Here is a 26,197-nt window from a genome sequence, read left to right as displayed (position 1 = left end):
CCCGAGGTGAGTCCTATATCCTGATCAGGTAAACGGAGTTATCCGCAGTCAAAATCAGTGTGCCAAGAACGGCTTAACAATCGGTATGAAACACGTCAGACAGCATTTGACCCAATGCGAGGTTGTATTGACGAACTAAATCGTTATAACGACCATAGAATTTGCGAAACTATTTCAGAGGGTTGTAAGCCACCTCCAATATGGATCAATTGAAGAAAGTGAATGATTTGCATAAGTCTATTTTGGGGTACATACTTTCGGAGTTTTAATAAAATAACGAAATTTGATGACTTTATAATAACAATTCAAAGGGAGATAAACATAAGAAGTTGTATTGCTATATACATACACTGTTCATATCATATAAAGTACTTTGCAAATTCAAATAATTGTGTATCATAACGTATCTAAAACAAGGAAAAGAAATTAAATGCTGAAATGCCGGTATTAATTTTCTTGTTTGAGTTTGTCTTTAAACTAACTTCAGATTTATAGCAGAACACGTGCACAGGGATTTAGAGAAATTAGATAAATATGATTACATATCAAGCACTGGACTTACAAGTGATCTTCAAGAAAAAATATTTCTCGTCACAATTTGATGTAATGTATTTAGGGATGTCAACGAGAACCCGTTTAACTAGGCAATGATAGGAACATCCGTTAATTCAGTACCAGAAATTGAGATTCAAGTATTTGAAAATTCTATAAACGAACTGACGTTGTCCCTTCTTCTTTTGAAACTTTAACAACATTGTGAAATCAAAACCTCCAAATCGTTGTCTTTAGATGTTTGACAGCAGATTCTCCATTGAACTGCCAGGATTAACATCTCTTGACCTATTTAGATGGATGTATGACATTCTTATATATTAAAATTACGTACAGAATGGCCATATCAAAACAACACAAAATTAACGGGTATACGATTTTAAATCATAACCCTCATTCTAAGATATTTAGACAAGATGTGTTAAAACAAAAGACCTCCTGAGATCCAGACAAAGCAGTATATCTCGAGTTATTCATATCAGAAATACCGTTATTGTTTCATCTTATGGTTTTATGCTAAATCATTTTCTGACACACGTGTTTCCGGAATTCTTTCACATTTGTTTCGAAGTTCGGTCAACTGTTGATGAGATATTTTTAGGATAGGTTCTATTTCATCTAAAGGGTGTGTACATATCTTCCAAATTATATTCTCTCTCGTCTTCTCTTTTATCCAGTCTGGTAGCTCATTCCATGAAGAAAATCTGACTAGTTTTTCAAAATGATGCCTACCAAATACTACGAGTACCATTCTTTGTATGACGTCATGTTGAAGAACGTATATTCCCTCTCCTTCTCTCAATACAAATTCTTCAGGTATGATTGATGCTAATTGGACCTCCTCAAGAGAAAAGTCACATGCCACAAAGAGTTCACGGAGTTCTGTGTTTGATTTGTTTAGGTCTATTTTCCTTTGATTAAGACTCATAAATACTAACATCACAAATTTAGAACGTTCCAAGTCCTCCGAAGACTTGCACATTCTTTCCAAATACATTTTCAGATATGACAGCGGTCGATTTGAAAAGAGAACGGGACTATCACTGATCTGTGAGTTCCTGCATCTTGACAACAGTGTACATGTTTCGGCGTAACCAAGATATAGTTGGTTAAAATTAGTAGCTACCTCTTCTACTTTCCTGAAAACTGTTGTAGGATTGTAGTGACCAAATATGGAATGTAGAATTTGATTCCTGTCACCTGAACTCAAGTTGTCGTAATTTAGACTAATGTCAAGCAATGGCCCACTTTTTAATTCCAATAAGATTTTCTTGATATCATGTGAAAATTGTTTCCATTCTTCATCAGAAAATGTAAAAATAGCAAAGTTGTCTTTTGTATTCCCAACTCTTGAGCAGAGAGTTTTAATCTTAAACATTATATTTTCTAGTGTTACCTCTGACAAATGCTTTGAAAATGGCTCTTCAATTATGACGCAATCGGCGCATGAAGTAACACCAAAGTCAGCTATGTCCTCTATGACTACTGGCTTCCTTCCTGTTACAGACAGATAAACTTGTTTAGCTGTTGTCGTTTTCCCAGATCCCCAACGTCCATGGAAACACAGAAATTTTCCTCCATTTTGTAAAAAACTTAATGCTTCATGAAAAGCTGATGTTTTGTAGAAAGGTACCTCTGGAAAACAGTATGATTAAATTATAAAGTTATTTGTACTGAATATAGGGGAAAATTTATTTCATAGAAGGCTGATGTTTTATAGAAAGGTGGTCCTGGAAACAATATGGTTAAAATATATAGATATGCTCTGAATATAGGGGAAATATATTTGCATATATATACATGTAATACTTAAAAGGTATGTAAAAACTTCGTTATGTTTAATCTACACTAATACCATTTCTATGGAGTAAAAGGATTTCCTCTTCCTGCCGTCTCCTTGGTTCTGAAATAATAGATTTGCTCAGTATGACCACGACATTAAATCAGCAGGTAAGGATTTAAGTCGGCATATTTAATTGAAATTGATAGATGAAATGAAATTAGGGACACTATGCTGAGTTAGATCAAACGACGTTATGATGGTAATACTGTAAAGATGCTTCCTCTGAGGTTAAGTCTAATGTCCAAACTTAAGCGTGTATTAACAAATGAAAATACGGCATTCATTACTTCCAATCATTATTAATGTTAATCTCTCCCATACTCTCATATTTACTTTGTCGTCTGCGAATATAACAGACGATAGCTATCACTATAATGGCCGCTACTACTACTACACTGATTCCAATAGCGATAGGCCAGGGGGAGTAAACGGCATCTACCCCTTCTGCGATCGGTCTGCAAAATAATGAAAAAAAAAAAATCAAATTATAATTCATGAATTATATCAGTGATTATGTGTTCACAATTGCGATGCAGTGATCAAAGTTTTCTTAAACTCATTAATTTTAATATAAATCTACAGTTTAATTAATAGGATAACACCTATCATTTGTTATTGACCCCCCAAAAATGGAAAAAAAGAAGAAAAAAGATTAGCCAGTTTGGATATGATTAGTATTTTTTTTTCTTAATTTGTAAGTAATTATACACTACGGATCATATGTGATACTGCGGATGTATAGAATGTTTCTTGACAGAACTTTGCCCAAAGATGGTTGTAGAGTTTTACCTCGACAATTTGAGTAAAGGCAATGTTACCCCGGATACTACGTACAAAATCGGGACAAATCGCCCCCTCCCCTTGAGACAACTCGACCCCTCATACCATACATATTTACTATAATTATATTTTGTCTAAATCCAAGAGAGTGATAATAGATATAATGATAGATAAAATATACATCACAGACAAAAAGACATGTATACCGGTTTATAAACATCAAACTCCGTGTCTTTTTATGCAAGACGAAAGATCCAATTATAACAAGGTGTGAAAATCCAGTGTTTGGGTCCAATAAATTCATCATCACTTTTATGTAAAATAATAAAAATATATTCTTATAGCAGACACAAGTTAGGTTTTGGTAGGGAGTGTATTAGTTTGGCTCTTCAGCCGGCATAGTTTAATTATCAATAATGTGTTTCTATTGCTTTAATCTGATGGTTTGATTTCCCCCGAGCTGTTATATATTTACTTCAGACGTTAAGGTAATCCTTAACATTTTTAAAAGTAGTTTTTAGTTTGAAATCACCGCGTAAAAATAATCAATAACACAAAGCCGTTATAATAAAATTTCTTAAATGGGAATTTTATGATTTTTCAACAAGAATTAGTTGAGAAACGTATTAAAAGATAAGTACATGTATCAGAATATTCACGCTTCACTTCACAATTTACACTTATGTAGTATATACATACATGCACAGTACATGTACCGTATTGATACCCCCCCCCTAAACACAATTTTTTCTTAATATTGGAGACATCTATTTTGTTTTAGATATAATTCCTAGTCAATTGAATTTTGAAAATTATTCCATTCTTTTGAAATGCACTAATTTGCATATAATTCTATTCATTATTCGCGTTAAAGTATTAATAAAAAAGACATATCTGTATTGATTGAAAATGTAAAAAAAAAATTACAATTACATACACACACACACGTCATTCTCTACTTGGAGTTCGATGCGCTCCTTGCACTACACTGTATGTGAATCTTGCGTAACGCGCCCTCTGGTGAGAGAATGACACACACATACACACACTCACGTGCACACACACACACACACACACACACACACACACACACTAGGATTAAAGTGTGTTAATATATTTATATATAATATTGGGGGCGAGTTGTTTCAAGAGAGGGGGCGAGTTGTCATAAGTTGTCTTGAGGGCGAGTTGTCCAGCATTCCTACGTACAATATGCGCATATTCCACGTATGAAATTTTGGTCGTTTGTGATACATGCGTGACATACGTAATTCATAAGTGTTTCTTGTGTTCTTCATTCGTCGATGTGCGCAGATGTCCGTCGAGAGTTTCGGCAGACGGGTCTTTACGTGATTTCAGTTTTAAGCTGCTCAAATATTTTGGTCGGTTGAGATTTATGCAATTTACGGGTATATTACGTTGTTTATACGCAATTCTTACGTAAATGTTACGTAAATCTTACGCAGTTGTGCGTGATTTTTGTGAGATGCATACGCAAAGTTTTGGCTTTCAACGACCGTTCCACGTATGGTTAACGAATCTTTCAACGCATTTACCAAAGATGTATCACTTTTATATCGCGTATACGGCACACATATCGCAATATAATTACGTAATTGGCACACTAATCACTTATGAATTACAGATAAACAGCGCAATAATCACGCACGGTTCACACAAATTCGCGTATGGTGTGAAGGGTATATAAATCGGCCGATATTTCACCCCTCCACCAGTCTGTACCGAGCCGCCGAGGAGTACACATCTCTGCACATGATCTCCAGAAGAGATCAACATGAACCCCAAAAGGAGAGATGTGCTGGTGTTCCTCCTGCAGCTGTATAATGACCAACTGATCCAGCTCCAGCAGCACCTGAACCGGAGGCGGAGAACGAGGAGAAGACAAAGAACCGTCTGGGTGAGGCCATGGATCGGACGTAGAGTGGAGCAAGGTCTGTGTGTCCACTTGGTTTAGTCATTAGAGGTCATACAGCAAGGTTATAGTATTCTCCAGACTATTTATTTGTGTTTTTGTTTATTTATGAAGTATCCCATTATTTCTCTGCTAATGAAGAGCAAATCACGTGACTCAAATGTGTAATCATTGGAGCGAGCTCGTCGCAAAACTGTCAAGAAATAAACACCAAATAAAGGTGATACTGGAATATTGCTACATAAACATGGTAAGTTGACGATGGAGAAGCTGAGGTCATGCTGTTTGTTACAAAGTTGAGCTGTCAGTTTGCTGTTAACGTCTGTGTTTGATATGAAGCATGAATAGAAAACCAGGCTTACTGGGTTTTTTTTTCAACAAAATGATATTTTAACATTTTTGATAGGCTTTATATCAATAAATAAAATTATGAAATATTTCTTATATCTATTGATTTATGACATTGCGAAGTTGACATCTTCCTACTGAAAATTACATTACGTTTAAATGTTACGTTACGTGTGTAATATTTTTGTAATGTTTACTGTTACTGTTATTTAATTCAAGAACATAAAACATTATAAGAATGGAAAATGTTTGCTTCTAAATAGTATTTATAAATTCATTATATTCTTGAAACCAAACTAATAACAGTCACTGAGTGCAATTTTCATATTTTAGGAACTCTAACTAATCTACCGATACTAATTTTGGGACAAAAGTGAAGAAAGGTAATAAATAAAAAAAAATAAAAAATAAAAATAAAATTACTTAGTTTTAGTCGTAATTATGGACAGAATTTTGTGTCTTTCACTGGGTACTTCACTTACATGTATAATAACTGACCGACTCATGGTGATTTTAGCGCATTTCGACGACTTTCTTCATCAAATACAAGTGAAATTTTACTAAATCTTGTTCCCACCGATTGTTTGCTCTGGTAAAGGTGTTGCTAAAACACGGAATGGAAAATGGAACGGAATGGAAACCCCCCCCCCCCCCCAATATGTATAGGGGAAAATGTAAATAGAACGATTTGTTTTACTATCATAACTACGCATGGGTTTTGCAGCATTGAATGAATATAGTAATGAAATACATTTAATTTTAACCAGCCTTGATTTAATAGTTCTAGTTAATGTGAATGACAATTATTTCCTGTTTTATAATCAAACGCAGCTGACTGGTGGATATCACTATCCTCTCTACTATCTTCTTTAATTTTCAAGTTTAAATTATTGAGGATAAACAGTTGATAACACATAGTATATTTTCTAGTGTCTAAATGTGTAATATATATTCTTCAGGGGTATGATTTTTCCTCTTTTGAAAGGAAATCCCTCGATTGGCTCAATTTTTCGAAAAAATAAAACACTGGGTTTGATCTAAAGTGACAAAGAATGATATTTTTCTAGAACAGTATTAAATTGACTGTTCATATTACAAATTTATACACATATACCGGTAAATGAAACTATCGAAATATAACAATTCAAACGGGAAAAAAAGTCTTATTTTTTCATTGCTATCGAGGGAGGGGTAGTGGGGTGGGCGTGATCATTTTTTTTTTTCAATTTCGAATACGAGATTGATTCAAATGTTTATAAATGTATGACGCCCCTCCCCCTTCTTGGCAATGACAATTACCGTTTTTCCTGTAATTGAGTCAATAAAACATAGAGGCAGGGAATCAATTTGCAAGGATAATCTTTTCTGTATCACGGCGTCCCTCCTCTCAGTGTCTCCCATGTACCTTGATAAATGACATTGTCGGCGTGTGACGTCAACATTTGTGCGAAAGAATGGTTAATGTTTGTGCTAAGGGTATTTACACCATCCAAAACAAAACATACATAAGCGTAGGTATGAGATTTTGTAAATTTCTTTTCAAAGGTGGATTCAAAGACAATTGTCAATTTTCCGAAAGGTCCGATATGTTTAATTGATAACTATGCTGTGTAACGAGAAAAACGACCCAACATCTCTCTGTCGTTTTGTTTTAATTTCATGGTTTCTTTAATAACCAAGCCCAAAATCACAAGGATATATAATTAATTTAGTTTGTTCTTATTCATTTCTTTTTTTCTTCATTCAGTGTGGGCAATGAAAAATTCTTTGTAAATGCAATATCTTTTATTCAAACTTTGACGAAGGTGACGGGATGCATCCATCTATCATTCCTTAATGCTGGTGATATTTATATATCAGACAAAATAAGTTCATGAGTGAGTTTCACCAGATAGCGGTGTAGTGTCCGGTCCATTGTGAACTCGATCGTCCATGTTCATGACTTTGACAGCAGTTTCAATTCATATAACACTGAACTCTTTCGTCACTTGCATACAGGAGATATCACATCGCAAAAGACAACATTAAAATCACAGATTGCAGTAAAACGACAATCGATGTCTGCAAAAAATTTGTAAATATATTTATTCTGCATTTAAGTAATGCAATAACTGCATAGTAGGTCCTTGTCAAAAGTCCATGAAACAGGAATGCTAGCTTGCAATGACACATTGTATCTCGCTACATTGTGCATTACAGCACTCCATTCTTTTGTTTTGAAGAGTTTGGTGACTTTTATATCATTTTCATGCCCCTCCCCCTTCAAAGAAGAGGGGGATATTGGTTTGCACCGGTCGGTCGGTCGGTCGGTAGACCACATGTTGTCCGCTCAATATCTTTAGAACAATTCACTTGATGATAATGATATTTCATATGTGGGTTGGTTATGAGTAGAAGAGGACCCCTATTGTTTTTCAGGTCAAAAGGTCAAGGGTCAATCTAGTCTGGACATAGGAATATAATGTCCGCTCAATATCTTGAGAACCCTTTGCTTGAAAAACATCAAACTTAGCTCACTGGTACATCCTAAGAAGTAGATGACCCCTATTGATTTTGAGGTCATATGGTCAAAGGTCAAACTGGGCATAGTAATATACTGACCATTCAATATCTAGAGAACCCTTTGCTTGACAGACATAAGACTTGGTACACCAGCACATCTTTAGGAGAAGATAACCCCTATTGATTTTGAGGTCACATGGTCAAAGGTCAAGTGTCAAACTGGACATTGGAATATACTGTCCGCTCAATATCTTGAGAACCCTTTGCTTGACATACATCAAACTTGGTACACTGGTACATCTTTAGGAGAAGATGATCCCTATTGATTTTGAGGTCAGATGGTCAAGGGTAAAACTGGGCATAGGAATATACTGACCATTTAATATCTAGAGAACCCTTTGCTTGACAGACATCGAACTTGGTACACCAGCACATCTTCAGGAGAAGATGACCCCTATTGATTTTGAGGTCATATGGTCAAAGGCCAAGTGTCAAACTGGACATTGGAATATACTGTCCGCTCAATATATTGAGAACCCTTTGATTGACAGACATCAAACTTGGTACACTGGCACATCTTCAGAAGAAGATGACCCCTAGTGAATTTGAGGTCACATGGTCAAAAGGGGCATATGTGTTTTATAAACATCTCTTGTTACAATTCGGCTTTAAAAATCTTAAAAGGGCAATTTAATCATTTTTATTACCAAACAAAACAAAGAACACAGCTCGATGTCGCACAATCAACAACGTCAACAAGTAAACAACGCGATTTTGATATTTCTGTTAACGCCGTTTTCTCAATTATGACTTAAAACTCAACAATCCTGGTTTTGTCGTGGCTGCTCACATATATAGAATCGACATATGAATGAAAATAAGTATTTAAATGGTATCTCCATAATATCCACAATATGCCTCTTCTTTTATGGGTGTATTTATATTTCTCTTTTGTCTTATCATGATTTTCACGTATGATAAATTGATATAAAAGAATTGCCTTACTTTCTTTCATTAATCTTCAGGCAAGCTGGGTCTACAAAAGTAAAATTACAATGTGTGAAAATAAAATCTTGTCATGAATTTTGGTTATTAATTGATCATGAAAATACTAGTAAGTGTTTTGTTTGAGTACCTACATTTGTATACTTCATTTGAGGTAAATGGTACAGTAGGACATCCATGCAGTACGTTACAAGGTTCTGTCGTAATTACTTCAGAGTGGCTGTTGTACCTTGGACAAAAGTCTGTTAAGTAAGGGAAAAATTCAAAGGTTAGAGGTATTGTTTGATTTATTATATAACAGTTATCACTTTTTTATTGGCCTACTTGTATCAATAGCGTTTTTGTAATGATAAAACAGTTATTGAATGATGAATTCGGGCAGCGGTTCGTGTTTTAGGCCTGGCAAAATGACCATTGTCATTCTATGAATTCAATGTACTTTTATGTATGCTAGTACTAGTGGAGTTTTACGAAGAGGCTTACTTTTACAATCGACGGCTGACTTTTATAATATAAAGGGACCAACTCCAAATATGAAAAAATTGGGAGTGGTATTTGCAAAATTCAAAGACTTTACCGCATTCATGTTGTATATATTGTTTGATGTCCCACCTCGAGAATTTTTCACTCATATCGGATTGTGGTAGCTCAGTAGTAGGGTATTCACGTCGTAACCAGGAGGTCGTGAATTCAAGCCCCGTTCGTGCCATGGCCACGTCAAACCTAATATTGATTGATTTAATATTGTTTAACGTCCCTTTTGAGTATTTTCCAATCATATGACAAACATAAGCTGTCAAAATAGGTAGTGATTTCTACTTCGCAAAACGCTCGGCATTTAGAAACGAGAATCACGGGTCGTTCAGGTATCACCTTAACAACGGAGTTTCCGTGTCGCGGCATGTGTTGGCAGTTGGCACGATAAAGAGCCCTCACTACTAAGGCGCTGAGCGCTAAATATAGGCCGGGTCTACCTTTGTGGTACTTTACCTACAGATGGTGACCTCTTAATATGAGTGAAACATCCAGGAAGCAACAATCAATGAAATACAGACGTCATCATTGCCGGTGATGGGCTGCAAGGTGTAGGCCCATGCTCGGCGCTTACGACCTTTGAGCAGGGGTGGATATTTATCGTGCCACACTCTTTGTCACACGGGGCCTTGGTTTTTCCAGTCTTATCGGAAGGATCGCCCCATTTAGTCGCCTCTTACGACAAACAAGGGGTATTGAGGAGCCATTCTAATCCGGTTTTCCACGGGGTATGGCATTTCTAAAGGACAAGCGCATGTCAAATGCTTTATATCAATAATGTATAAAATATACTAGTACACTGGGGAATAATCGTTTTTCATGGGGGCCAATTTTCATAAGTCATTGAATTACCACAAACATTGTTGATTCTACCGTGTATATTAATTGATATACATGCATACAATTACACATCACGTATTGGTTGTCCACACCTTTATACCTAGATATTCAACACGGAAGAGAGGGAAACAAGGACGTAACTTTTTTTGAAAATGAGAGGGAGGGGCTATGAAAAAATATATCTCGACAAGCTACCCCTCACCTTTTTGATCTAATATAGAGCTGCCATTCAAAGGTAGGTTTGTGTGTGGGTGGGTGGGGGTTGCTTTGTTCCTGGGGGAGCCAGGATCCTAAGATGTGATACATGTATATAGAGAACTTTTAAACTTTGAGGGCTGATGACACATTATTTAGAAATGTCAGGAGAACTCGTGTTCGCCTGCTTATATTGAGCACGCTATGATACATTTATGATATACAATAAATTCGCAATGAATTAATACGAGTTGTGCATTGCGAAAGTGTTGAACAAATGTAGACAGAAAAAGAGTTGCTAAAAAGTTTACAATACTCTATTAATAAAAATAATAATCGGATTGGTGTTTTTACTGAAGCGGTCTGTATATCTTTTGGTTCAATTTCTGTAGTTGAGTTTATCCCTTTAAATTGTAAAAGTCAGCAATCGAATGTAAAAGTAAGCCTCTTCGTAAAACTCCTCTATTGATACCAGAACCACCTGTAGCATAATTGTACACTTGAATTGAAAAGATCACAATTTTAGAATCTATAGTCACTTGGAATTAAACTCTTTTTACTTGGTCACCCATCTATAAGGAGAAGGCCAATTGCAGGATGGAAAAAGGAAAGGATAATGAACAGCAGACAGACTAATAAATTATATTAATAATACAAAATTTGCAGCAGAAAGCCACAGACCCCTGGATACACCGGATATGTATAGGATAAGTTTAGATCATTTCATTGGAATCCACACTCCCTAAAGAATTTATCTTGGTAATCGACCTAGGATGTATAACAATTTCAGCAAAAGTTTGATATGTATTCATGTTTTAAGCAGCAGCATCCTACAGTCTTAATGATATTATAAGTTAGATTTGTAATTAATTGGAATTGAACCTGCCCCATATATTTACATGGTAACGCATTGGTACAAATAAGGCTAGTCCAAAACAAGCAAAGCAAATGTGGGTATAATCCTTGATGAAGAGCAGATCCTGTGAGGAGAGGTATTTTGATGTTGGATGGTTGTTTGTTTTACGTCCCATCAAGATTTTTTCACTCATATTGAAAAGTTACTATTTATAGGTGAAGTACCACAAGTCTAGACCAATGCTTATAGCTTACGGTCGTAATAACAAGGGTTCTTTAACGTGACAATACCTGCTGCGACACGGAATCTCCTTTTATAAGGTTACGTTCAAAAGACTGGTTATGCCGAACGAGCAATTAACTACTTATAGTTACGTCTTAGGTTTCACGCTGCTATAAATAAATAAATAAATGTTTATTCGGTATATACATACATACATAAGATACCAAGGATAACCCATTAAGCTCGAAAGCTTATTTCCAATGGGGTCCTTTTGATGCACGGATGTTTGCGCTAGGGGTCATTTATGTGGGAGGAAACCGGAGTACTCGGAAGAAACCCACGTGTCCGAGCGGGCGACCGCCATACCCTCTCACATACAACCACTGCAGATCAAGGGGATCGAACTCGGGTCGCAGCGGTGAGAAGCGAGAGCGCTACCTCGGCGCTACCCGGACACCATGTCGGGCAGCAGTCATGACAGGCGGGGCTCGAACTCATGACCTGCTGGTTACAAAGCGCACACTCTACCACTGATTTCCAAGACTAAACGGTGAGAGGTATTTTGATATATATTTGTATTTTTATATAAAAGTAAAATTGAATGGTCTCTCATTTTTGAACAATGACAATAAGGACGAAACTGAAATTCATTCTGTATATACACTTATACTGGGGAATGATAGACGGGATAACAGGAGTCCATACATCTATGTTTTGCGCACAGAAAACGTCATGCTGGGTAAAAGGATTTCATTGACAATGCACGTTTTCTTTATAAAGCAAAGTAGTTCGATTTACAAGGTGGTTTTCCCTTTCTATGACATTCAGTAGTAAGCGGTAGTGGAAATGAAAGTTTGAAACGATGAATGAAGCCATTTATTGAAGGATAACCCCTCCCCCATTTCGGATTTTGTACGTTTTACGATTGCTGTTTTGTTCTATCGGTTTTTTGTTTTGCTTTTTGTGTGTGATTATTTTGTTATTAAGGTCTTCCGTAACAACGGAAGACCTTCTACTGATTGTGCTGGTTAAGATTATTCTTATTATTCTTTTTTTTTCTTTTTCCTAGACGCTAACTTTGAAGCTTCATATCTCGCTCATTTCTGCATGGATTTTGCTCAAATTTTCAGGGTTTATAAACTTTACAGAACACTTTTAAAATCATGTACTACATTTCAGAAATACCCTTCTGTTCACGAGTTATGCCCCTTTGAATGAAATTTTAGGGGCTTTGGTTTCCAGACAAAGGCTCCGAGACTGTAAAAGCTTGAGCAGAAAATGCATTGAAAATGAAAAGTAGGAGCATTGTAGTTGTGCACATTGTTTTTTGATTACAGTGTTCGAAAAGGTGGTTGACAGGGTTGAAAAATAAGGACGCCTAAAGGAGGAAAAAATTACACATATTTTCCTTTATATCTTTTAAACTAAAAATATTTTGTTAAGACATGTAGAACAAAAGTTGCGCAAAATGTTAAGAGCTTTCTTTTGATATCCCTAAAAAGGGGCTGGCCCCTTCAATTAGGGATCTGGTGATCTTCAAAGTTTTCGCTTTATAACTAAAAAACGGTAAATATTTCGATATCGCTTTCGCTGGAAAAGTTGTTTTTTAACATCTTATTGATCTCATAAACATAATATTTTGCTCGAGTATTGTGTTATATATGAGTAAAAAGCTTGACCCGCAAACAGGTAACTGTATCATTAAGTAGGTGAAGGTGGGGGGGGGGGGGGGGATATGCGTATAACTTAAATAAACTTGCTTTAATTGATAAATCTGACTTCATGAAATACTAATATTCTTTTAAAATAAAGTTTTAACGTGATCTATAGTTCCTTTAAAAATCATCTATCGACAACTTTCTTTTGTTATTATTTAGTAACTTTAATATAAACAATCGTTCCAAAGAAAAAAGAGGAAAAGGTTATCTCTTCTACGTTTGTTATTAAAGCAACGATATATTTGATTGAAGAAACAAACCTTCAAGCATAGAATAACTCAGTCATTAACTACACGCATCTTACATACACCGCGGGGTTTGTTTTTGTTTACAATTGCCTAACCGCCTCGAGGAACCAACGCGTGTGAACCAGGGCATGTACACAAAGTAAACATTGTCGTCCTAAATATAACACAGAATGTTATGTTTTTTATTATATTGGATTTTTAGAATAATTCAATCTTTCCGGGGATGTATACACTTCTTTATATACGTCCCTGGTCTTACGTTTGATTTGTTTTAAATTCAAAACTCTAGAGCATTGAGTCAGGCATCAATTTTAAAATCTGCAATTTAATATACAGTTCGTTTCTCAATCATGTCTAATTGAATGTGTGTTTAATATCGGAGATTCATCGCTGCTGAACTAGCGATCTGTGATTTTACACTACTCTAACTGAACACACAAGCTTTACTCAAACTCTTCGTTGTGAAAAAGAAAATGGATACATTTTACAAACATAACGAATTATTTCTGAGCATGTTTTGAAATCAATAGTTTATAATCATGATTAAACCAAATCTAAACATGCGTATAGAATATTCAGAAACCCATAGCCGACCAGTCTCATTTCAAATGATTTGTTGTTTTATTGTTTAAAAACAATGACTTTGATTAAACATTGATTCAGAACTCCTGGTCCAAATTATGTAACTTCAGCACGTGTCCCTAGCGTGACATTCATACGCGACTTCTGTGCGCACTGTGTACATAATATACCTACATGTATTTACGCAGATAGATATTAAAGTTTTAAAAAATATTCAAGATTTGAGAGCAATTTATGTGATTTGTATGTATAAATAATTCAAACTCGATGAATTATTCTCTTCAGTTTTTCATGTTAACTGAGGCTGCATTAGGACCTGACCCAAGGAGATTGGTAAAATTCAAGGTTTTTATGTCACACAGCTCCGACGGAAGACCTCTCATTGCTTTGCAACGAGCTTTGCTCTAGTTTCTATATATCTTTTGATTAAATTCTTCAACTCCTATGGAAAAGGATACTTCGACATGCCTGGATAATAATGCCAAAATTTACACATCCATTGTCGTGTTAAAGCATTATGATCTATTACCTCCGTGTAAGTATCATTGTTAGTATATAACACCACACTCTAATGAGTGCAGTATCAAGTAGAGGGGTACTATCGAATCTACACTTTTTTTTTTTTTTTTTTTTTTTTTTTTTTTATAAAATTCAGATTTTACAAATAAATTGTAAATGGTTGTTTTATGAAGTGGATTCTTCATAACATGGTATAAAAAAGCAACTAAGTGGAAATAGTATGGTATACAATTGTTTAAAACAAGAACTTTCCAAACAAAACTCTGCTAAAGTAAACGACGTTTGATGTAAACAAATTGTAAAATTGTCAAGTGAGACATAAATCAAATCACCAGCAAATTATTTGCCTTGCGTTGAACAGAATGTCAACGAATGAAATAATTAGAATTTTTATTTCATGTATTTTCTTCCAATCACAAAGGAGAGGAAGTGCATTTTTCGAAGACTGGAAGATATTGCAACTATATACCATAGATTCCTTATTTTACGCGAGTATTTAATATGGCGAAATGACTCGTACACGTACAATCGCGTGAACATGAATTCGCGTGTGGCCTGTTAATCAATAGTTATTGCACGTTTTATAACAGAAAAATAAAAGAGAATAATGTTATTTTGCGAGTAATGTCTCTCGCAAAATTACGCGATAATAAGTTCCTCGCGTATATTTCGGAATCTACAGTATACCGCCTTCCAATAGAGCTTAACTTCGTCTAAACCATTCTGATGTCAGATACAAACCATTAATTGGATACATATTGGAATGGTGTATCGCGTGACTATACTTAGTAAAATAAAAACTTTGGATTTAATTTAAGTGAGTTTAAAAATCTAATTGATGAATATAATAGTTTTTGTGATATGCAAATATATTTTCCAGTTAGCAAAATTGGTCTAATAACAAATAAAACCCAGAAATACAGACGAAGCAAACTGAAATCATTATCAAGGTGTTTATTTTATACACGATAGTCGATTAGAGATTTAATAAATATCCGGACAGTATACCGTCCTTTGAGGTCGTTACACTTCGGATCCATAATGGAATTAAAATCACTCTTACAGTACTCTAGAAGATGATGAACATGGTGCAATTTATTTCCATTTCTTAACAATTCACATGAACAAGTCGACATGAAAATTCTATTATTTAAACTACTTAATATCTCGCCAACTATTCAGTATAATGTTTCATTACTGCAAGGAAACATTCAGTATAATGTTTACATAATTACCAGGAAGCATTCAGTATAATGTTTCATTATTGCAAGGAAACATTCAGTATAATGTTTACATACTTACCCAGAAACATTCAGTATAATGTTTACATAATTACCAGGAAGCATTCAGTATAATGTGTCATTATTGCCACGGAAACATTTAGTGTGTGGTTGCAGAGTTATATAGATATAAACTATTAGTATATATCTGTCTATATTGTAAAGTAGCAGCAGGGCAGAGTGCAAGGCCTGTGCTATAGAGATACATAAAATGCAATGTCTATTACACTGAGAGGCATTTCAGTATGATATTCCATTGTTATCAATTAACATGAGTATGATTTAAAAGTAGGGAAAGGTTAGCGGTATGACGCTACTATTACTACATATTTCCCTGACACCTACTTATGGTACTATATTTATATTCTTTGATAACTAAAAACAGCCTCCAGATTTGGCATTTAGTTTCTTTCTATCAAGTTATATTATCTATATATTATTGTGCCTAGAGGTGTTCTTTGGGCTATTGAATTTCAGTCAAATTCAGTTATCATGAACAATAGCCCTTGTTGCGATGTACAAGTCCATTTTATTATACAGGCGAACTGCTGGATGTCATGTGGTATACTGTTTGGTGTTTACAGTAGTATTAGTTTGCCAACTTTCTCACTCATCAAGTTTGTTGGAAGTTGACATGCCCCTTTTTTCCTTGATGCCCAGATGTACTGTGGTTGAAATAGAATGGAGTCAACTTAGCCAAAAACAATATTTAGAAATAAAACCATGATTGTGCTGCAATGTCATCAGACTGACTAAAAAGCAATCTGCTGAAATACGATCGATTTTCACAATAAGCTAAACAAAGCTATGTTGTATACATTGTGTAAGAATAATCAGAGATATAATATGTTGTATATGCCTCTTGAATAATATACATGAAATATAGATCTACAGTAAACATGTATGAGTCGATGCACGCTCGCCAGGTTGCGACACAAAATTTTGGTCTAGTGTGAGCCCTGGGAACCCATAGTGTGGGGGCTACCAATGTCCTACCTGGACCACAGTCTGTCTCTCCCATGGACACCCCCAACATTTCTAATGTGGGTTCGATTTTAGATGTAGTTTTCTCAGACAGCCCGGTTCCAAGCTCCATATTTGGAGCAGTATCCCACCCCGGTTCCGGAACATTTATTGCAAATTTAACTTCAGCAACAGCTCATATTCTGACAGCTTCCTTAACACACGCATCTCGAGCTGCATATAGGCGGTCTTGGTACCTATTCCTGAATTACAAACCAGTTACTAACTTACCTTTGCAAGTCTCTGATGTATGCAACTTCATTGGACATTTATTTCAATCCAATTTGAGTGCAAGCACTATATCATCACACATATCTGCTCTGGGCTATGTCCACAAATTGTTCAATTTGCCAGATCCTTCTCAAGCCTTTGTAGTAAAGAAACTTCTGCGTGGTTGTCACAAATTGGCAGGGACTGTAGACTCAAGGCTACCGATAACGAAAGATATTTTAGCAAAACTTATTGCGGCTTTGTCTCATACGGTTGCAGCAAAAGCCAACTGCATATTATTAGATGCTCTGTTTAAATTATGCTTTCATGCATTCCTTCGCCTTGGGGAAGTGGTTTCAAAATCTGCAGGAAGTAGCAGTTTGGTGGTGCAGCGGTCAAATGTCGCCTTTCAATTTGAGGGTTCTTTACTGAAATCAGTGCAGATAGTTCTACATCATTTCAAAAATCAGAAACATAACAATCCTTTTGTCATTACACTTGTGAGCAGCATATATCCAACAATGTGCCCTGTGGCAGCTCTGCATCGCTATTTATCACATTTCAAGCATTCTTCGGGACCCTTATTCCAGTTCATAGGGGAAAACCCTGTTACATATTCTTATGTCTCCACTCAACTCTATGCCGCTGCAACCTTTGCTGGTCTGAACCCAAAGTTGTACAAAGGTCATAGTTTTAGAATAGGTGCTGCTACATATGCCACAAGTCTGGGTTATTCTGAGAATCTGATCAAACAATTAGGCAGATGGAACTCTAATGCCTTTCGTCGCTACATAAGAATACCTGCGTTCAACCTTTAACTTATTTTCTACCCCATCCTCTGATTTTTATTATTTTTTTTACTTGGTAGTCAGGGCGCATTCAGGTTCAGCAACAACCTTTGGCAGGTCAGTGTCTAACTGCTGCTAAAGACTGCATCACTTGCGTGCATAAATCAGTGGGCAGGTCAGTGTCTAACTGCTGCTAAAGACTGCATCACTTGCGTGCATATATCAATTGAAAATTTGGGCAGGTCAGTGTCTAACTGCTGCTAAGGACTGTATCAATTGACTGTTATATCAATTTTAAGACTTCGAGCAGGTCAGTGTTTAACTGCTGCAAAAAGTTTGGTACTATGTAAATATTTAAACAAAATAGGTTTTTTGCAAGTTGGTATCTGTTATATTTTCTTTGTAGTAATTCTTTTTTTCAAGTTGTAGAGAAATTTTTTTCTGTTTTATATGCTACATATTGGTACTGTATACATTGCTATATGTGGTTGGTGCAATATACCTTACTGACTCACTTAGTTACGCTATCCTTTTATACACAGATATGTCCAAAGTATGTTTTGTTATATACAATATCCTTTATGTTATAGCACAGGAATGTGTCAACTTTGGTAACCATATACACTGTTAATTGCAATCGGGTCAGTATTTAACTGTTGATGTGTGATAAATGTTTATTAACTCTCCACAGTCAAACTTGTTATTTCTCTCTGCTCACCTTGGATGGCGCCGATATGATACTGTGTTTCATATCTTGTGGCCTTATTTGTTCGCCATCTTTTTGCTCTGGGTTTGTTTTGATGAATTTTTATTTGTCATCTTATAGCGTAGCATTATTTAAGTTATTTTGTCTTCTTTGGGGGAAATCAGACTTTGAGTAATTTAGCTTTGCAGGTACTTTCATGTAGAATGTATTATCTGATTTCCCCCAAAATCTTATGTTGAAGATTTCTTTCGTCATTTGGTATTGTAATAAATGACAAATTTTCAATCTCAATCATTCTTTGTTCAGATTTTTTATGACAGCAAAAACGAGCTACGGTGAGCAGAGTTTGGGTAATAGAAGCTGATAAACATAAAATGTGATAATTTGTTTATTCTTCTTTCGATTCGTATCAATTTAACAACTTACCTGTTTGAACTCGAGAGGGTCGTTCACTGGTACAGAACTCTCCTGATCTGTTCCTTTCGTTAAGAAGACAATGGTAAAATTCTGTTTTGGAGCAGTTGAAGTGATGTTTGTTCTTGTTCCATTCCACAACATCCGCTGGGCATGAATCACGTGTATGAAACGATACTGAAGATACACACACGGGGAGCATAAGAAAAAGCATGAAGTCCATCTTGATGACTAGAATAGATTAATTTTATTGATCGATATGTACTTTAAACTCGACGGAATTGGGAAATTCTAACTTTCAGTTTCGATTTCATAACTCTGAACGATTCTAGGTACAAAGATGTTAACATGAGAAAATGATTGAATGTTCCATCATACAGTGTTTGTTACATTTCAAAATTCAATTTCATATTGCACTTCTGTTTATTACGCAAATTGATATGAACAAAAACACAGGAATGTACGGAAGACCAGAAGGTTCATTCGTTATTAGAAATTCAAAACTCGGGATTAAAATATCCATTTTTAAGGTCATTTCCGAGGACAATCACACCTGATGCCGAGGGTTTGGCGATGGAACTGTGACTACCTGTTTTAACGACTTCGGTCTGTGGCGACCGGTATTCGAACCCGGGCCTTCCGCATACGGGGCGAACGCTCTAACCCACCGCGGCGGTTCCCATATGAGTGAAAAATTCTGGAGGGGGACGTTAGATAATACACAATCAATTAATGTTTTATTGAATTTGTTTTATTTTTAACTCAGGTGACCTATTATAATTGGTTGTCGTCCGTCTTGTGTTAACAATTGAACATTTTAAAATTCTTCTTGATAATTACTATTCAAATTCTTTTCAAATTTGATATGAAGCATCTTTGGGACAAGGGGGATATAAATTGCAAATTTCAGGTCTCGAGCACCCCTGAGGCAAACCCCCTAAAATAGTCCAATTTTCAAAAATCTTCTCTACAATCACATGCATGTATGTATAGGAAAAACTAAATGCATACATGTAGTGATGTAGAGCAGGAAGGCTTCTACGAAAATTGTAATTTTCATGATCCTCGCGGTGGGGAATTTGACTCCAGGGCAGGATCAAACGTAGTATATAATTTTTATGTGTAAACACTTACTTAATGTAGATAACATCTTCTTTAGTGCTACTGATACTAAATTGAAACTAAATAGATATTCAATGGAAAGAAGAGACAGTTCTTTACCAAAATTGTAAATTTGATGATCCCAGTCAGACTGGTTTTTGGTATCAGGATCGGGTCAAAATGGTCAGATACCAAATATGTGAAAAAATAGTTTAACTTTTTGATAACTACCATTCCAATTCTTTTCAACTTTTGTATGAAGCATCTTTTGGACAAGGGAGACATAAATTATAAGTTTCAGGACTTCTGCACCCTCGGGATCTCAAGGATGGGGCAAAAACTACTAAATATTTACCAATTTTAAAAAATCTTCTTACCTACACCTGCATATCTTTAAGAAAAACTAAATACAAAGTGATATAGAGCAGGAACTAAATACAAAGTGATATAGAGCAGGAACTAAATACAAAGTGATATAGAGCAGGAAGGCATCTACCAAAATTGTAACTTTCAGGATCCCCAGGGTAGAGGTTCTGACTCCAGAAGGGGATCAACCTTAGTAAATATAGTGTATATATGCAAAACATATAAATGATATGTTCTTTGATGTCATGATACTAAATTGAAACTAAAAGGATGTTTAGAAGGAGTAGGTAGTCCTTTGCCAAAATTGTAGATTTCATGATCCTAGGGGGTAAGAGTTTGGTTTTAGGATTTGAAGGACATATCGCATGTTTTTAAAAAGTATCAAATCATGAGCATTTCACCTCCTCTGTATCTATAATCATATGCATGATTAAGTGCTTGTGCTGAAAAATTAATTGTACATGAATTGGCTCTAATTGTACCCGTACGATAGATCTTCAGTTAATTAGATAGGAGTGCCACGTGGTACCGTGACGTCATATTCGCTGTGAAAAGGCGATACTTTATCACGACGAATAACGAATATGTCGACATCGATGACATTCCCGAGAACATCAACGTACAGCCTTATATGTTTGAACCACCAATGCGTCTGAATCCCGATTACACGCACAGGAAAACAGCGAGGAATGCGACAATGGGTGTGATCGTGATCAACGACATCGCCGGTCGAACACGTGTTGGTAAATATATAATTCATATTAGCTATCGTTAAAAATCAAACACATTGTATTTTATATGTTTTGATTTCAAAAGATTACATTTCCTGTAGTATCAAATTAATAATTAAACGAAGCAATGTTGCTCAATTCCATACCAACCTATCGTCGGAAACCCACGGTTCATTGCGCATCGTTCATCTCTCCATCACCCGTGGGTCCATTCATTCCTACTCGCTCGTTCTCATGAATAATTAATGAGGCAATTTGATTGGGTGCTCATCGTACACCCTTTGCGAATTTGTCCACTCAACAAGACGCTTTCAGCCGAGTATCGGTATACAACTGTTGTGATAGCAAAGTTAAGTTAATGCTACCTTTAAAAACAGAAGACTTCCGTTACTATAACGATTACTTTGATTGGACGGTACATGTATTTATAATTTATTCAAACTCTGTGCAGTATTCAAATAAGCATACAGACGCCTATATGTATTGAAATCGTGCCTCATTTTAAATTTGTGTAAAAGAATACATGAAGTTAGAGACATTTTATTACAAAATGTAAATATACTTAAATATCATTTTTCTCTTTTAATGACAATGGCAATGTTCTACTGAGATTCATATCAGTTATTTTATTTAACACTACCTGTAATGCAAGACATTGGACATTTAATATTTTGTACTATTTCAAAATAATTTTGTTTGTTTTATTTTTATAATCATGCAGGTGTGAGTGTGGGTGCTGTGAACCAATGGGAACAAACACAGAATGTTCCAACCATCGACAACATGCGGGAATCAAGTGCATTACACACCACCAGACTTTCATAGACAATTGTTTGATGTTAGAGTCCTGGAAGTTAGCCTCTATGACTGCATTCAGATAGAAGGGCCACTCGATGACAATGAACCCATCAATGAGTAAGACATTAAACAAGTTAATCATATTTTGAATCATGGTTAAAATATTATCATAAATTAAATAAGAAATATATACAAAAGTAAAATCAATATATTAATCTGTACAAGCACAAAATAATGTCAAATAATAATGAATTAAACCTAACAAAGTCTATCGACACATAGCCTATAGACGGTTCGTTCTATGGATGTGGCACATACTTGGACCAGGCAATCGGGAGGTTCTTCCAGCATGTGTGGTATCCAGGATCCGACAGGAGTTTCCCTCCGAGAGTTACACCGGATTACAATACCCTCGAGTTGCTGTTGGTTAATTTTGCCTCCCAACTCTTGTGGTGACCAGTTGATACATGTCAATTGCAGCGTATAACGATGCAAGGGATGGTGGCTGATACACAAGGATGGCCTTCCCATCCAATGAGAGCTGTCATGCTTGTTGGCGACATGCTCCACCAAGGAAGACCACTTCCTTTCCTTCTGAACTCCATCCTCTCCACTGGAGGCTGCCCTGCCACCCAGTAGCAATGGTTGACAGAACTCTACCCAGAGTCGAATATCCTCACAGTCCTTCTTCGCAACAGATTCCAGCTTGTTTGAAACACCTGTATAATATTTACCAAAAATTACTTATTTATCTTCGAAACGTAATACTAATCTGAAAACCAAATGGCATTTGTACTTTTCACTCAAGTTGTTAACACAAATGCCATTTTTCCCCATATTACCTCCACCTTTTATAAAATTTATTGAAAACTGATATTGTTTATTTCAGATTTTTCTAACTTATCTCAATTATTTATATCATATTTCTTTTTCAACATTACCTTTAGTTAAGTGCCATACATCAAAGTAGTGCTTCTTGTCCTCATGTTCCGCATGTACTTTATAACCATTCCATGCCTGTCTGTCAAGGGTTTGGATATTAATCCCCGCCTAGTCCAATCGACTGAGCCCCCTCTTCAATCCCTCCAACTCTTATATGGGTTGATCCAGTAACCTCGTTACTCTGTAAATTGTATTGTATGAATGTATCTTGCTTAACGTCTCGCTCGAGAATATTTCACTCATATGGAGACGTCACCAAGATCGGTGAAGGGCTTCAAATTTAAGCCTATGATCGGCGCTTATGACCATTGAGCAGTGAGGGTTCTTTAGCGTGCCACACCTACTGAGACAAGGGTCATCCGTTTTTAAGGTCATCTCCAAGGACCCGTAACATTCACACCAGATGCCGAGCGTTTGGCGATGGAACTGTCACTACCTGTTTTAACGACTTAGGTCTGTCGCGGCCGGGATTCTAACCCCGGCCTTCCGCATGCGGGGCGAACGCTTTAACCTCTCGGCCACCGCGGCGGTCTGTAAATTGTAATATAGGATAATAAAAGCAATTACTTACTTACATACACATGTATGAATTCATAAATACCTTTACAAGATACAATTTTTTCTAATTTTCATTAAATTTTGCTTTAGTTTCATTTTACTGTTACATATACATATAATATACACATTATGTCTATGTACCTGAACTAATTGGAAGTCAACAACTTTTCCACTTTTTAAGCCCATCAATGTGTATGATCCAAACTTAGCCGAGAAGCCTGGAGAGTCACATCTCGCATCACCGCCAAGAGTTGGGATCCTATCCCGATACCTGTCCAAGAGCTCTGCTTGGAGGAAATCCCAAGTGGACAGGACTGCCAGTGTTATAGAGCAAGACTTCCCCCCAGAGCCAGCCTTCCCCCCGCGGAAGTCTGGCTCTAGAGTGAGCCTTCCCCCCTGCGGAAGTCTGGCTCTAGAGTGAGAGAGTGAGCCTTCCCCACGGAAGTCTGGCTCTAGAGTGAGCCTTCCCCACGGAAGTCTGGCTCTACAGTGAGCCTTCCCCCGGCAGTCTCGCACTAGAGTGAGCCTCCCCCCAGCAGACGTGCTATAGAATAAACTTTACCCCCAGGGGGGAAGACTCACTCTAGAGCCATAACACCCTCTTGAAGTCTCGCTCTAGAAGGACACGCCCGCTTTCATCCCCTCCTATGCAAACTATGAAATAAATTTTAGTTTATCGGACAGGGAATTACTTACCTATCTACCTCTCTACCTACCTACCTATACCTACCTACCTACCTACCTACGTTTTAAAAAAATGTTTTATTTTTGTATTTTCAACACATTTATACATTCAAACTGTAATCTACACTCGCTCATTCACACTTGCAATTACTCTGTGCACCTTCTGTATCAACAATAACAGTAAATTGTATATATGATATATACTTGTATAATATATACATACACACACATAAATATATATACACACATAAACATACATATATACACATACATATTCAAAGATAAAGGTAATTATTTTATTTTTCATATAAATGTATTATGATTTTCAACAAACTACTAGTCCATTATGTTAGCATACAATGCCCATTTACCAAGCTTTTTGGATTTGCTATGAAATACATTTTGACAATATTTTTCTAAATTTCTAAAGTATTTAAACAAATTAATTGCATCTGACAATTTGGGTTTTGAGTCCCGTAATTTGGAGTAATAAATGTGCTTTTTGCTAACGAAAGAAGAAAAATTTCCAAACAACTTCCATCAATATTGCCTAGTAACACACTTCTTTTTGTGATTTTATAACTTTTCATAAATGCATTGTACTATTTCACAAAATCTCTCCAGAAGGCAGATACATACACCCAGTCATAAAAAATATGACTGACTGTTTCTCTTTCACTTTTGCAAATTGAACACAAGTCATTATCTACAAGTTTAAGTTTGCGAAGGAAAGAGTTTGTAGCTACATGTATATAACACATAAGAATACGGTATTGAAAATAAATTAATTTTGTTTCTTTTGTGCATAAAGATGCATTCGTATAATGAAATTCCCAACATTTTTCTGAAATAGTTTCACTGAGATAAGCTTCCTACTTCTCTCTTTTGAGTTGTGGGGCTATGAACTCCTTTTCCTTCAAAACTTGATATAAAAATTTAACATAAGAACTAGAGTTCATTTTCTGTACAATACACTGATTTGGACTCAACAATTCATGATGTACTTTGCATTGTTTTTAAAATCAGCAATGTGTCTTTTAATTTCAATCCCAAGGTGTAATAACTTGCATTCCCAAAGAAGAAAAAGATTTTCTAAAAAAGGAAAATCAGCCAGGATTGTTATTATTAGATTTTGAAAAAGCGTTTGATTCATTGGAATGGGATTTTATTGTAAAGGCACTCAGGTCCTTCGATTTTGGGGAATCTATTGTAAAATGGTTTCTTACTCTATACACCTCTAGTAACAGTTGTATAATTAACAATGGAAACTTATATAAATTCTTCAGTCTTGAACGAGGCTGTAGACAAGGAGATCCATTGGAACCATATATCTTTAATATTACAGTAGAATTGTTGGCAAAAGCACTCAAAGAAAATCGAAATACTAAGGGTGTAACTATGGCTGGAAAATAAAATAAATTAGGCCAGTATGCGGACGACTCTTTTTTAACGTTAGATGGCAGTGAAAAATCACTTAGAGAATCTATGAGAGTTATTGATATGTTTAGAATGATTTCTGGACTACGTTTAAATATTTCAAAATCACAAGCAATTTAGTTGGGGAGCAAATCAGGTTCGGCGGAAACTTTGTGTAATGATCTGAAAATAAAATGGGGAAATAGCAATTTTAAGCTCCTCGAAATAGAATTTACAAAACATCTGGAAGACATGACTTTATGTAATTATCAATCTAAAATCAATGCCATTAAAAATTGCTAGGTTTGTGGACTAAACGGGATTTAACTCCAATAGGTAAAATCACAATTATCAAAACTTTACCACTCCCAAAGCTCATACACTTATTTTCAGCATTGCCTGACCCACCTAAATAAGTACTGGAAGAGTTGAATAAAATATTTTTTAAATTTATTTGGGGACACAAGGTAGAAAAGTTTAAAAGAAATACAATTGTGGGTAAT

General features: G+C 35.8%; 1 protein-coding gene and 1 pseudogene across 1 annotated transcript; one reads left to right on the top strand and one right to left on the bottom strand.

The window, feature by feature from the left end:
- Window positions 1–914: 914 nt before the first annotated feature.
- Window positions 915–19,540, bottom strand: LOC125683373 (uncharacterized). The gene is made up of 6 exons (XM_056142152.1): window positions 19,111–19,540; window positions 9,098–9,205; window positions 8,964–8,994; window positions 2,729–2,850; window positions 2,408–2,455; window positions 915–2,187 (listed from the first exon to the last, which is right to left on the bottom strand). The coding sequence occupies exons 1-6, from the start codon at window positions 19,319–19,321 to the stop codon at window positions 1,064–1,066; spliced, it is 1,644 nt and encodes a 547-aa protein (XP_055998127.1). The 5' UTR covers window positions 19,322–19,540; the 3' UTR covers window positions 915–1,063.
- Window positions 19,539–22,525, top strand: LOC130047225 (uncharacterized; annotated as a pseudogene).
- Window positions 22,526–26,197: the final 3,672 nt, after the last annotated feature.

Source organism: Ostrea edulis, chromosome 6 (genome assembly GCF_947568905.1).
Source record: "Ostrea edulis chromosome 6, xbOstEdul1.1, whole genome shotgun sequence".
In the NCBI taxonomy this organism is placed as follows: Eukaryota; Metazoa; Mollusca; class Bivalvia; order Ostreida; family Ostreidae; genus Ostrea; species Ostrea edulis.
The sequence above is the reverse complement of the archived record's forward strand: the minus strand, read 5'-3'. Positions and strand labels throughout refer to the sequence as shown.

What these genes read in the sequence shown, in the direction of transcription:
- LOC125683373 (XM_056142152.1), bottom strand. Translation starts at nt 19,321, where the DNA reads ATGGACTTCATGCTTTTTCTTATGCTCCCCGTGTGTGTATCTTCAGTA. An exon ending in CTCAAATGAAGTATACAAAT is followed by an intron (nt 8,995 to 9,097) that starts GTAGGTACTCAA and finishes TTACTTTTGTAG; the next exon opens with ACCCAGCTTGCCTGAAGATT. An exon ending in CCTTTTACTCCATAGAAATG is followed by an intron (nt 2,188 to 2,407) that starts GTATTAGTGTAG and finishes ACTGTTTTCCAG; the next exon opens with AGGTACCTTTCTACAAAACA.